Below are 15,014 nucleotides of genomic sequence, written 5' to 3'. Positions count from 1 at the left end.
AGGTATCGTTAAGCCTTTGAAGTAAAATTAAAATTGCAAGAAATGTCGATAGTTTATCGATATGACTTTATCGACATGGCTACAGCAACGTGGGCCGCTTTGTTAATCGTACACTAAACAAAAGTGGCAACAGTGACAGCTCGCTGAGACTACGTCTTTATATATCTTATGTCTATGGCTGAATCACATACAAGACAAGTAAACGTCAAAATTCTTTTATCAAACCAACTGTCAATATTGTGTCAACATGGGGCTTGTTCGCGGTCGTAAATCTCGATTTTAAATTACAAACTATTGTGTTGTGATAGAGTCTGGCTACTGAAATTTTACCTAAATTATTGGCGGGAAATTCAAAAAATCTTGGGCTGGTCACACTTTGTGTAGTAGGAATTATAGTTTTGATACTAGACAATATCTTTGATATTCTGTGCACAAATAAGGTACCTAAGGAAATAAGCTAAATAAACGTTTAAGTGCACTCAAAGTCAGCTCACATAATTTCTACCACTATTTAAAGTACAGTCAACGACAAACACACATGTTTACGTTCCAATATTTAGATTTTATAGATATTTTTCAGAACTTTTAATTTATCCGTTTCTTTATACACTTGTCCTATTTATGAGATTCAGGCATTAATAAATTCACGTACTTAATCAAAGTAATCGGCAAATGTTAGAACTAGTACTTAAAGTATCAAAATATTTATAGAGCACCAACCTCGTATTTTGTTTACATTTGGTTAGAAGTTGTAAACATTGCACTTTTTCATTATACAACGCTACACGTCGACTTCGCACATTGTCGTAATTATTTACGAGCTTAAATAATAGTTTGTGAACCTCACTCAGCATAGAAATTATTAATATTATTTAAAATAAACCCCATAAAAACCGCAAACAATTTGAATGAATGACATAAATCGACAACTGACTTTTAGCTTTTTTTCAAATCATAGACAATTGGTGATACAACAACGAAATATCTGTCAACAATTTTTGGCTAGCCAGACTCTACTAATTAATTAATTAATTTAAAATGTTTCTAAAAACTAAAATTTTAAAAGCTATTCCATTTAAAAATCCGGTGAGGTTGCCTCTCACCTACTGGATATTGGTATTTATTCGTTTCGCCCTTACGGTCGCTCCTCAATTAGGATATTTACATCCCGACGAGTTCTTCCAGAATGTGGAGGTCATGGCAGGTATATTTATAATCATTTGTTGCAATACACACGTCCTATTGGACGCTATTGCTTGGTCTCTTAGCACAATACTATGTTTTAAAACGAAGTGTCACCAATTATAATATTTTCATGTGAGTACAGTGTAATACATAATACTTAATTGTTTCAGGAGATATATTCAACATCGACGTCGCAAAAACTTGGGAGTTCAACCCAAAATTTCCGATCAGAAACATTTTTGTACCAAAAATGATCCTGGGCCCACCATTGCATTTCATTCGCATACTCAATCCTTACACTAAACATTATATAGGTATAAACTTACGAACACCTTACTATTTGCTTGTTATCCCCCGTCTGTTTGTTTGTTTACTGTCATTTATTAATGATTACAGTTTATATAGAATATGTGTCTTATACGGTCAAAATTTTAGAAATAGACTGGTTATATTTGCTAGTTCATATATTGTACTTGTTTATTGTTGTAGAAGCTTTTCAAATACTTTTGAAATGGCATTTTTCTCTGTTCTACTCCTTTTGGTTGCTGAATGTATGTTGAAATCCGATAAAGTAATATATCATGATGAGTTTTTAAGAGAAAAATATGATAAGGCATCAACTCCAGTTGAGAAAGTTAAACTATTTAAGCTGAAAATGCATTTACCTGAGCATTCCTTGAATCATGTGTTTATTTTAGCCACTCTGGTGGTTATAGGGATATTTAACCGTCCAACATTCGTGGGGTTTGCATTTCCGCCTATATTCTTCTGGCTGCATCGTGGCTTGGGGTCTAAAGTTGTTGGGTTCAAAGACTTTCATGTTCGTATATTCACGTTTATCCTTTGTGGAGTACCAACGGCTCTGCTTCTCATACTAGTGGACTCTGGTTACTATGGTTACTTGACGATGGCTGATGTGGAGTCTATGAAGTGGACGTGGGATAACTGGGTGGTGACACCGCTGAACTTCCTGCGGTACAACTTGGATATGAAGAACCTGACGCAGCACGGGCTGCATCCCCGCTGGCTGCACCTGGCGGTCAACGTGCCACTGCTGTTTAGTGTGCTGGCGGGGATGGCTTTCATCACACTGTCAACTAACACATACAGGTGAGATACCTGTCATTTTTTTTGTCGAAAAAACGTTATTAGCTGGATTTTTTTATAACATTGCTGACAAGGTAGATTTAACGAATGCCGAACAGTAGAATAGGTATTAAATTATTAATCTCAGAATCAGCTAGCCTATGGAACAGGGCGTGGTAAGTTAGTATAATATCGCCGATAGCCAAGGGGAGGGGGAATTGTATATTGTATGTAAAATTTTATCTGTACAGATTTACAGAATAGCCACTGCCCCCCATAATAAGCAAGAATATTTACTACACTGGGAAATTTTAAAACAATGGTATTGTTTCTACAGTTCGCACAATTATAGACAGACTTGTGCTGGGTAATACAGGGTTACAATGCATACAATACTTGGTCGATAGAATGCTTGATTCTGTTTGGTAAAAACCATATTTTAGAATACCTAAAAAAGATACCAATTAATAGATTTATAAAGAGTTGGCAGAAAGCCTGTAATTCGCCTGGAGTAGCAAGCGTCCAGTCTACGGTGATCGCTTACCATCAGTCAGGCTGTATGTTGTTTGCCAGTTTGCCACCCAAGCGGTATGAAAAACATGGAACATTATATATTTTTATACCACGGCAAGCGACAAACAGTTGCCGACTTTTCGTTCTTAGGTTGGACAATATTATTATTAGGTACCTACTTATCTCAATCCTAGATTTTAACTATTAACTGAACACCAATTTTAATGAATACACCGACACAATGGCGACCTAAACAATTTTTTTGTAATTTTTATTTTTTACCTAGACGCGCCCCTACCATGGCGCCCGGTGCCATCGCCCCGCTCTAAGGTCTGACGCAGTGGCGTAGCTAGAGCATATGGCGCCCGGGGCGGGCACCAAATTTGCGCCCCTCCCCCCCCAAACTAAATGAACTAACGAAAGGGTCACTTTGTTACTTATTAAAGTTTACTTTTAACTTAGACAAATACAGAGTATGTATATGTGTTTTTTAGTACATCGGTGGCTAACAAGCTTACGACCCACCTGATGGTAAGCGGTCACCGCATCATATGGACGTCTACACTCCAGGGGTGTTATATTAAATGCGCGTTGCCGATCATTTTAAAACTAATACACTTTTTTTTTGGAGGTCACCATAGCCTGATGTAGCCTCTCGAGAAAAGGGAACTTATTCAACTTATTGTGGAATGAGCTCCCTTTTCTCGACGAATGTCCTCCCGCCCTCTGTAAAGGGAATTCCTCTTAAACCGCACAGAGCGCGACCATATAGATTCTAGGGTGTGAGGATATAAACACTCTGCCTACGGCGAGCGGTGCAGTGACGGCAAGCTGTAACCGTTGGCAGTTGCCTAGTTAGACAGCATGTCAAACAATTTTTCGGACAACAGCTCATTGTACTTTACCTACGAGCGGTAGAGAACACCCTGTATACAGGGTAGCTAAAAAATAAGTGCATTCCCGTTGCCAGGGAGGGTTTGGGATTATAATGAGCAACTTTTACTATTAGACCAACCCCTAAGTCGCGAAAAAAAAATTTGGCTTTCATACATTTTGGCTGGTCCATTTTCTTTATAAGGTAAACTTTTGTTCGTGATTTCGGGGTTGGTCCCGTAGTAAAAGTTGCTCAGTATAATCCCAAAACCTCCCTAGCAACGGAAATGTAGTTATTTTTAGCCACCCTGTATAGGAATCCCCAGTACCTACAGTCGTCCGACACATATGCACCAGCAGCTATTGGACCAGGTTCCGTCTACTACGGCTCATATGCGCCTGCCGGGCAAGGGCTAGCGATCCATTTGCATAGGTAGTCTCTTGGACAGTCCATAAAGATGGTAACTTCCCGACAGAAGACCCCTGACGGAAAAGACGCGCTAACACGGGACACAACTCTGAAGCAATCGACCCGCTCGGCTTATAAAATGAAAGCATAGCAATTCCCGCCGAATATCCCTCTGCTTGATAGTTTCTGGCATAGAGTATTCGCACTGGCGCCACCGTCGTCTTTCAAGGTCGAATTCGAGGAAAAAAGAGTACCTAAAAGATCGGCTTTCTCTTTTGAGCTGTGGGCCAGATTACCTACCATCCGCAATACACACTTCACAGTGGTGGTAAATACGACTGACGAAAGTATCCCTGCTGTGCCTTTGGCAAAGCGGAGAGGTAGTCTTTTGCCCATTTTGGCGCCCCCCCTTGGACGGCGCCCGGGGCACGTGCCCCCTCCAACCCCCCCCCCCCCCCCTAGTTACGCCACTGGTCTGACGTCCGACCACACAACTAAACTTCGAAATATACATGTATACTCCCACAAGCGCACTTAAAAAGCATTGCTAATGTAACAACATTATATTCTTCCAGGTTCATCCGAGGCCACTACAGGAAACTGCCCAGGATCCAAAGCATCACCGGCTTGATGCTGTTTTCCCTGGTGATCCCCGTGGCGCTGCTTTCCCTCTTCCCTCACCAGGAGGCACGCTTCATCATACCCGGACTAGTACCTCTTGTCTACCTCTACGGGAACAGGCTACACCCAAACGAATCCGACCTGCCCAATCACAGGAAACTTAAAAAAATACTCCTTTATACTTGGTTCATACTAAATGCCAGCCTCACTCTTTTTTATGGCTTTATACACCAAGGCGGCATCTATTCCTTCGCTAATACGCTACACAGAGAAATCAAAGGCGCGTACGGTATACACACATACGTAATAAGCACGCATAGTTACAGCATACCCTCGTACTTGCTACAATTAGAGAGCACGACTAAAGTATACAAAGACAGGCATACTGGCCACAAATATAGGCTCACTCCAACGACCTTTCTATACAAATATGGCTCTATGCCTATGGACGAACTGTTTACGAAAGTAGACGACGTTCTTACAAACGCCGAGATGCTTTTACATGAATATAAGAAGCAATACAGATTCTACGTGGCCACACCCTGCTCTTTAGAGCTAGAAGTAGAAGAAGCAGCCAAGAAATATTATTACTTTAAGTTGGTGGACGACTTTAGGTATTATCCCCATTTTTGTACAGAAGCGGTACCTAACTTCCCAAGCGGCCACGACCAATCCTGCGTCGAAAGAAATCTCTTAAAGAATGAATCTCGAGCTGTAGATCTGAACATGTTCCAGAGAATCTCTTGTTATTTTAAAAAGTTTTGCCTTAAGATTTATAGAGTTAAAACAGTTAGTAAATATGATATTGATAAGATTGACAATTAAGTAATGTTATTATATATTCTCTTTTCTTTGTCAATAATTTGAGATTAGGTTTTTGCCTATATTAGTTAGGTTATATAAAATACATGACATCAACAAAAGATACTGTAAAATTCTACTTGTTTAGACTACTTTTATATGTTTAAATGGCGTTATTATACTTATTATTGATTTAAGATATTTTAATGTGATACAATTCATCACACATTCACAGTGTCGACTACACTTTTAGCTAAGAATGTTTAAACCTCAAATGATTTTTACGCCTAAAACTAAACGACTAGTCTTTTAAACAAATTCCATTGGTTCTTTGGTATGACCGGTCGGCTCCCGTTGGTAAAGCAACAATGTCGTTAAAAAAACAACTGTACCGTGATAGTATTAAGGTTCAAATCTATGTAACAGCTCGTACGAGTTAACATGTTTTGGTAAAGTAGGGCGGGACGATCGACCACCTCAATGTAGGCGAGCCCTCACATTAATACATAGATTTGAACCTTAATACTATCACGATACAGTTGCTTTTTTAAGGACATTGTTGCTTTTTGCCACGTGGCTAATACGGGAGCTATTAAACAATTGCTTTTGTTAAAAGCTAAGGGTCTTAGGCGTAAAAATCATTTGAATAAATGATATACGCTTAGGTACTTTATTCGTACTTATGAAGATTCATTGTGGGTACTTGTGTAGACAACATGGGGACAAATGCACAATGGTCAACACAATGTCTCAGGAACGATTTTACAAAAATGCTTTAATTCTTGGTTGTTATAGGTACTTATAATGGATACATCACATGATTCTTTGTCAATTTCTTAGAAGTAGTTTATGTTTGTTTGTAGTGACAATTATTTAACCAAAGCTTTAATTATTTCATTCCAAATGCTCAATATATTAATCTCATATTTTTAGAAATTAGTACATACATATTTTAACCATAAAAACAATGTAATGAAGTTCTAAACTTGCACCATCCCACTAACTCGGGGCTAAGCATTTAAACCGTTACGCAGTGTCAAACTGAACTTGTAACCATGGTAACTCCAGGTTTAACCACTTAACCCGGGATAGTGGAATGGTACAAGTAGCACTAGAGGACTTATTTTCGTATAGGTACCTACTTATATGATACAAATGAATTTGGTTTTTGTTTTTGACTGTATTTTATTCTTAAAATTTTGCCTCTCAAATCTGAATAAAAATGTATATTATATTTCACCGTGTGAGAGCAATGGACTGCTTTGCTATGAAATAAACGCTGTTTGCAAGCATGACCGTAATCTATATTTAACCCACTTCAAAAAAAGGAGAAGGTTCTCAATTCGTTGGAATCTAATTTCAATCAAATGTAGGTCTCCTTATATTATGATGCAATCACAATGCGACGAATGACATGAAAACGATGCAATATGAATATTGTTTGATAAGTGCCTACTTATATTCCGCAACCATGAAATAAAGTGCACTCTGAACAGCCCTATCCCTATTTCTCGGATAGGGCGCGAGCGGTGTAATGAGTAATAAAGACAGGCAAGGTAGGTTACTTATATGCTTCTATCGCTCTTTCATATTTAAGCGATAGAGAGACAACCATATTCGACGTGTGCGGAGACACCCTTTGGTAGAGTCTGTGCGGAAAGAGAAGAGTCGTGGCAGAAACGGGAACTAACATTTTAAATTTTATATGGCAATCAAACCTTTGACACCTGTCTTGTAAAAAGTAAACAAACTTCTGTCATTGTATATTTTTATTAACAAAAACCGCAAGTTTTATGTATATAATATTTTCAAAAGACGATAAAACCGTACATAAAACCACAAGGAAAGTTATATTTAACATTGTTCGGTTTTGTCAGCGGGAAGAAAACGGCTAAAAGCCGACTATCGACTTACAAAAAGTCGCGGAACGTGTTTCCGCTATTCGCGGGTATTGATGTTGTATTTAATATTAAATAACTACCTATTTAATAAACCCCCTAAGTAACTTGTCTCCGGTACATAATCGGTAAGTATATTCATTCAAAATATATTAATTTTCATAAATATGCAGGTCATTCATGATCTTTAAAATAACTGACAAATAGTCTTGATACTTGCCATTTTATGCATATTTATATGTAATTTCTTTTTCAGGATTGTGTATAAGTACCTACGGTATCTCGAATAAAAGACCGGTAGGTATAGGTGATATGCAAGAATTCGTAATCTACGTGCCGGATTCAAGCACATCCAGTTCAGATGAAGATAGTTCTATGAGTGTCCCTGGTTGTTATGAAGCTAGCTCAAACATAAGTGACATTGAATATTTTAATTCTAATAAAATATTTCTTTATTTGTAAGTTCGTTTACTAGGTTCTGAATACAACTTTTTCTAATAAAATATTTCTTTATTTGTAGGTTCTGTTAGTTACGACCTTATATTTCATATTTAGCAGTGACTTTTCGGCGAAGTAAAATATCGTGAGATGAGAGAACCGGACATATCCCAATAAATACCTACTTATGCACTATTTTTATTCATATTCATATTTATTATTAATAATGTACACATACATTACAAGTCAAGTTTACTGTGAGCGACGCAATTAGATTAACTTTTTAAATACCAGTTTTACGTTTGTCAAAGCTAGGGGACGCACGGGGAAGGCGGGGTGCGCGGGAGCGGCCCTGATAGTTTACCGCACTAGAGCAAATTTTAAACCAGTCGATATAAGCTGTTGCACTCTCCGCACGTCCCTTTATGCTAGTATTTTGTGGATGTACCGCCCTCTTTAAAAATATAAGTAGTTTCCATAATTTGGCAATTTTTTTCATCGTGAAACGAACCCACGAATCCTACAAAGTGGTCTTCGAGCCGGATCTTGATGTTCATCACGCCGCCGTCGAAAATAATGGCCAAAACTCGTGGAACTGTAAGAAGAGAAAAGGAGAGAAAAGAAGCTTTTGAAGCCGTTCAAAGTGAGCCGAGTACGAGTGCAGCTAAAAATGATGAAGCTAAAGTGCTACCGGACAAATTATTGGAAGTACGAAGTGTGAAATCCGAGATATTTAAAGTTGAAGTGATGCCCGGCTCCCATAAACCCGTGTCCGAAAAATCTTTTACAACTTCTATGGAGGCTCGCAAAAAGCTAGAACTAGAGTCGATCGAGAAGAAATCACAAACCGTGCAACCTGATAAAACAATAGTGTTAAAAGCCCGAAGTACAAAGTCCGAAATGCCCGGCTCGCATAAGTCTTTGTCCCGGAAATCGTCTACATCTACCATCGAGGCTCGTAGAAAGAAGTTGGAACTGGAGGCGGCCGAGAAAAAAGCACGAATAGAAATGCAGCTTATCGATAAACGCTTAGAAGCGGACCTTGCCGAATTAGAAGAAGAATACAGTCCCCCGTCGGAAACCGATAATCGAAGTGAAGTTGCTAAGTGGGTAGAACGCAGTAATTTAGAGTTGGAATCGCAGCACGCCGCTAATCAAGGTCAATCTTCAGGCTTGCTGCACCCGCCGGCCGTCATGGATTCCGGCACCGATGGTCCAATTCAACAGTTAGCCTGTGTACTTAAGGATATGATGTCCACTTCTGTTTGCAACCAAAACAACAATTCTAATTTGCTAAGCCGCATCAGCACACCTAAAGAATTACCAATATTTTCTGGAGACCCTATGGAGTGGCTTCAATTTAAATCTGCATTCGACGAGTCTACCCGAGTCTGCAAATTTAGCGATAGCGAGAACCTATGGCGCCTAAGGAAATGCCTTCGTGGACCCGCCAAGGACGCAGTGAATGCCCTACTTATCAGTACCACATCTCCAGATATACTGATGTCAACCTTAGAGTTACAATTCGGGAACCCTGACGTCATATTATCCCGAATCGTCTACGAGATCAAACGACTAGGCGCAATGACCCCTGATTACCACAAAGAAATCATTGTGTTTTCGAATAAAATAAGAAATTACGTCGCTGCCGTACGTGCCCTAAAACGTGAAGAATACCTACAAGGAATGAGTCTTGTCACTATTGTGTTGTCAAAGCTGCCTACCATATTGTTATCAAAATGGGCCGACTATAGTTATCAACGCATCACCGAAGGAACTACTTCTAGATTCGACTTATTGGCTAATTTTCTTCACGAAGAAGCGCTCAAAGTGTCTACATGCAGTGCTACGTTACTAAATACACGTCCGGACAATTTTAAACGTAATAAATATCACGATAAGAATGACTTTAACGCGCATCAGACTGTGTTAGTGCAAAGTGGACATAACGAACTTAATAATATGTGCCGTTACTGTAAAATAGCTACACATGACTTGCCGCAGTGTAAAAAGTTTAAAAAATCTTTACGCAAAGATCGCTGGCAATACGTTAAACGCCGCGGTTTATGCTACAAGTGTTTGTTATCGCATCACGACCGAAATACTTGTCCCGCAGCCGCCTGCGATGTAAACAACTGTGGGTCAGCGCATCATCGGCTATTGCATTTTGTACCTAATGAGAAACAAAATGAGGACAATAATAGTACAGTGCAAGTAACCGAGATCGAAGCGGAGCCTAAAACGGAAATAGTGTCGCACGTGAACTCATCTTCTACTCCAAGGGGCTTAATAAAAGCAGTGCCTATAAAAATCCATGGACCCTGCGGTGTGATTAGTACCAGCTGTTTGCTTGACGACTGCAGCTCCGTCAGTATGATAAGCGCAAACCTTGCCAAACGGGTGGGGGCGCGCGGCCGTCGCGAGTGCATGCGTGTGCGTGGCGCGTGGAAGGACTCGGAGCTAGTGTGCGAATCTTATCTCGTGGATATAACTATATCTAACAAAAATGGACAAAAGTTTACGTTTACCGCGCAAAGTGTTAATGACCTTGACCTACCGAACTATAATAACATGAACCTAGTGAACTGTGATGAATATACGCATTTACAAGGACTCAAAAATAATTTCTGTGATGAAAACTTAAAACCGGAAATACTGATAGGCCAGGACAACTACCACTTGCAGTTACCATTGGAAATCGTTGTTGGTAGTCCTGAGGAGCCCTGTGCCACTCGCACACCTCTTGGTTGGTGTATACATGGAAGAGCTCCCGCCCGTATGTCGTCAGCTGTGCAGCACTCAACTCTGTTTATCTGCAATAATGACGTCACCGATGACGCGACTGAGAACAAGCGACTGCTGCGAGACCTACATGAAGAAGTACGTCGTTCTTTCACGTATGACTCACTGGGCGTAACTAGTAAACCCCGTGAGAACTATAACGACGTATGCGCCGTAGAAAAACTTGACAAAACTTCTAAACTTGTTGATGGACGGTGGCACGTTGGACTCCCCTGGAAGAATGAGCAATGTGAATTACCTGACTCTTTCCCTCACGCCATGTCGCGTCTTAAGGGAGTGGAGCGCAAGATGGAAAAATGTGATGGCTATAGAGAGAGATACAGCGAGCGCGTCCAGCACCTGTTTGACAATGACTACGCACAAGAGTTAAAGGATACCACAGTAACTAGCAAAACATGGTACCTACCACATTTTGGAGTGGATAATAAAAATAAAAAACGCCTCCGTCTTGTTTTTGACGCTGCCGCTGAAACGAATGGATTGTCGCTAAACCATTACCTACTTAAGGGCCCCGACCTACTGAGGTCACTGTTTGGAATAATGTTGCGGTTCCGAGAGCAAAGGATTGGTGTAACTGCCGACATTAAAGATATGTTCTTACGCGTCAAAATCAGAGAAGAGGACCAAAATGCACTACGGTTTTTATACCGAAGCGAGGCCAAGGGACCAGTGAAAACCTATGTCATGACTTCGCTAATATTCGGTGCTAACTGTAGCCCCTTCGTAGCCCAATATATTAAAAACAAGAACGCTCAGCGTTTCGAGCCGACGATGTTACCTGCCTGCGAAGCTATATACAACCAACACTATGTGGACGATTATATAGACAGCCTACCAGACGAAAAATCCGCTATTGAGTTGATAAGAGATATAAAATCAATTCATCAGCAAGGTGGCTTCGAATTACGTAACTGGACTTCTAATAGTAAACAAGTTCTCGAGTCCATGCCAAAATCAACTCTCGGCGAAGCGGCTGTAAAGTTTAAAACCGGGGAACAATATGAAAGCGAACGAACTCTCGGCTTAATCTGGTTTCCACATGAAGATGTACTGGGTTTTGACGTTTCATTTAAGAAGATTCCTGAAAATATAATCAACGGAACACAAAGACCGACAAAACGGGACATTTTACGAGTCGTTATGTCCATATTTGACGTCTATGGATTCTTATCCCCGTTCACTGTAAATGGCAAAATGATTATACAATTATGTTGGCAAGAAAACATAGATTGGGATACGGAAATACCTAACAAAATATATGAAAAATGGTGCAGTTGGATAAGTTGTTTACAGTCATTACGTAACATACGGCTGCCGAGGTTTTACTACAACGCAGCGCATATGGGAGTTACGAGAGTGAAGGAGACAGACTCGACCGCGGCGGCGGCCGGTACTGCTAGTGAGCGAGACAAGGATGGCGCGCCCGCGCCGGCGCAACCGCTGAACTTAGAACCATCGCCCGCTGCATGCTATACGAATCTACAATTGCACTTGTTTTGCGATGCGTCTGCCAAAGCTATGTGTGCCGTCGCGTACTGGCGCTGGGAAGGCAACGCTCATGTGTACATTGCATTTGTGGCAAGTAAGTGCCGAGTTTCGCAAAATAAAATTACGTCAATCCCGCGACTTGAATTGAATTCTGCTGTCCTAGCTGCTAGATTGGCTGACACTATAATAAAAGAGCATAAAATAAAACCTAATCGCAAAATATTCTGGAGTGACTCATCTACGACTTTACACTGGATCAGAAACAAGTGTCGCACTTATAAGCCATACATAGCTAATCGCTTAGGCGAAATAGATGAGCTTACCTGCAGTGACGAGTGGAGGTACGTCCCTACGCACCTAAATGTAGCGGACGTAGGAACAAGAGAGGCGTATGATGTATCTATTCTGCAAGATCAATGGCTACACGGACCGGTTTTCTTACACGATAATGAGCGCACTTGGCCGACGGATTGTTTACAACCTGCAATAAATGACAATGAATTAGAGTGTGTTAACATTATACAAATGGTAAATAATGATTGTAAGGACTTACCTGTACCTGAGCCTACGCGATTTTCATCTTGGCTGCGCCTGCTTCGAAGTACTGACGCTGTTTTGAAGTTTATAAAAAGATGTCGAAAACTTACCGATAATAATAATTACGAGGCAATGGAGGAAGCCGAGCGCCTGCTGATAAGACAATCACAGGCCCAATCGTTTAGTGAAGAGATTAAAATCCTGAAACAAGGAAAATACATAGAAAAAAGTAGTAAGCTACTTACCTTATCACCTTACCTTGATGAGCACGGAGTCCTGCGCGTCGGGGGCCGAATTGATGCTGCTGCCGATGTGTCACCTGAAACAAAAAGGCCTATAATCCTAGATGGAAAAGATTACATAACTAGATTGATTGTGAAGTCTTACCATGTCAGCGCCGCTCATCAGAACCAAGAGACTGTGGTGAATAACCTTAAACAAAAATATTGGATTATTAAACTTCGCCCAACTGTTAAAAATATTGCATCTAAATGTATGGTCTGCAGAATAAAGAAAAGCCAACCTGAAATTCCCAGAATGGGTAACTTACCTGAAGCACGGATGGCTCATCACCAGCGACCGTTCACCTTCTGCGGCATAGACCTGTTCGGCCCCCAAGAAGTGGCAATTGGTAGAAGACGGGAGAAGAGATACGGCGTAATTTTTACATGCCTAACCGTTAGGGCTATTCATTTAGAAACCGTTGCTTCCTTGACGACCGATGCCTTAATTATGGCCCTCCGTCGTATGGCCGCGAGGAGGGGATGGCCCCAACAAATATTTTCCGACAATGGTACGAATCTTCGTGGTGCCGACGTCGAGCTGAAAAGGGCACTTCAGGAACTGAAAAATAATGACGAGATCCGCAACGCTGCCATCAATAATGGAACCAAATGGACGTTCATCCCCGCCGCTAGCCCACACTGGGGTGGAGCATGGGAGCGACTTATAAAAAGCGTAAAGAGCTCGCTGAAAATCATCCTAAAAGAACGCGCACCCAGAGAAGAGACATATAACACGTTACTCGCCGAGGTGGAAAATATGGTTAACAGTCGACCTCTAACGCACGTCTCTGTCGAAGCCGGAAGTGCAGTAACCTTGACACCAAACCATTTTCTTTTGGGCTCATCTTCAAACTTACCTCAAATGGGCATCTTCGATAACTCCGAGTTTTTCCTTAGAAAACAATGGCGAATCGCACAGAGGCTTGCCGACTTATATTGGAAACGTTGGGTCAGAGAAGTGTTACCCGATTTGTTACCGCGACCAAAATGGAATAAGGAGCAGAGGCCCTTGCAAGTGGGGGACCTAGTCCTTATTGTAGACCCCGATGGGCCCCGTAACATCTGGCCACGGGGCATCATCGAACAGACTTTACCCGGACGAGACGGACGAACCAGAATGATTAAGATAAGGACGAAATCGGGTGTCCTAACCCGATCCGCCGCACGCGTCGCTCGAATACCTATAGGAGAAGAGTGCTGCTAGGGCAGCACTGGGGTGGGGCATGTGAGCGACGCAATTAGATTAACTTTTTAAATACCAGTTTTACGTTTGTCAAAGCTAGGGGACGCACGGGGAAGGCGGGGTGCGCGGGAGCGGCCCTGATAGTTTACCGCACTAGAGCAAATTTTAAACCAGTCGATATAAGCTGTTGCACTCTCCGCACGTCCCTTTATGCTAGTATTTTGTGGATGTACCGCCCTCTTTAAAAATATAAGTAGTTTCCATAATTTGGCAATTTTTTTCATCGTGAAACGAACCCACGAATCCTACATTTACAATGGGTGAAATATATCCCAGATAAAATTACAGTTCTATTGCCCGATTTCTACCCGATCTACCCGGTTTTAATAACTGTTGGACTGCACAGATTAGGCAGTACATAAATGAGACTCTATCTTGATTGGTACTAAAATTACAGTTGTAGGTATTGGGCAGATTCTTAACTAGTTTTAGCAGTTTTGTCAATCGCACTGTCACTTTTTAGTATCTACAAGTGTGTTTTAAAAAGAAAACTAGTGCCTGCGCTAAATCAGAGAATTGAGTTGATGAGCCGACACCACCACCAGGCTCTGTTTAGTAAGCCGTGGTCAAAAACCGGAACAAAAGGGATTCAAGTATCATGACCTTTAGTGTCGTACTATAATCACGTGACCAGTGTTGTCAGCATAGCAAAAACCATAAAATATAGCACTGGCGCGCCCTCAAATCCCACGACTCTTCTCTTTCCGCACAGACTCTAAGCACTTGTACTCTAGCAAAGCGACCTTGTCAGTAGAAAAAGGCGGCAAATTAAAAAATGTACGCGCGAAGAGATGGCTTCTCATAGAATTTTTGAAATTTCGCGCTTGTCTGCGATG

General features: G+C 41.1%; 1 protein-coding gene across 1 annotated transcript; it reads left to right on the top strand.

Annotated features, from left to right (window-relative positions):
- The first annotated feature begins 1,027 nt into the window (after positions 1 to 1,027).
- LOC134680330 (GPI mannosyltransferase 4) lies at positions 1,028 to 6,774 on the top strand. Its single transcript, XM_063539445.1, has 3 exons — positions 1,028 to 1,204; positions 1,356 to 2,295; positions 4,642 to 6,774. Exons 1-3 carry the CDS (start codon positions 1,039 to 1,041, stop codon positions 5,510 to 5,512), a joined length of 1,977 nt encoding a protein of 658 aa, XP_063395515.1. The 5' UTR covers positions 1,028 to 1,038; the 3' UTR covers positions 5,513 to 6,774.
- The last annotated feature ends 8,240 nt before the right edge of the window (positions 6,775 to 15,014 follow it).

Source organism: Cydia fagiglandana, chromosome 3 (assembly GCF_963556715.1).
Source record: "Cydia fagiglandana chromosome 3, ilCydFagi1.1, whole genome shotgun sequence".
NCBI classification, from domain to species: Eukaryota; Metazoa; Arthropoda; class Insecta; order Lepidoptera; family Tortricidae; genus Cydia; species Cydia fagiglandana.
This window is presented reverse-complemented; position numbering and strand designations above follow the sequence as displayed.

What these genes read in the sequence shown, in the direction of transcription:
- LOC134680330 (XM_063539445.1), top strand. Translation starts at nt 1,039, where the DNA reads ATGTTTCTAAAAACTAAAATTTTAAAAGCTATTCCATTTAAAAATCCG. An exon ending in GAATGTGGAGGTCATGGCAG is followed by an intron (nt 1,205 to 1,355) that starts GTATATTTATAA and finishes TAATTGTTTCAG; the next exon opens with GAGATATATTCAACATCGAC. An exon ending in CTGTCAACTAACACATACAG is followed by an intron (nt 2,296 to 4,641) that starts GTGAGATACCTG and finishes ATATTCTTCCAG; the next exon opens with GTTCATCCGAGGCCACTACA.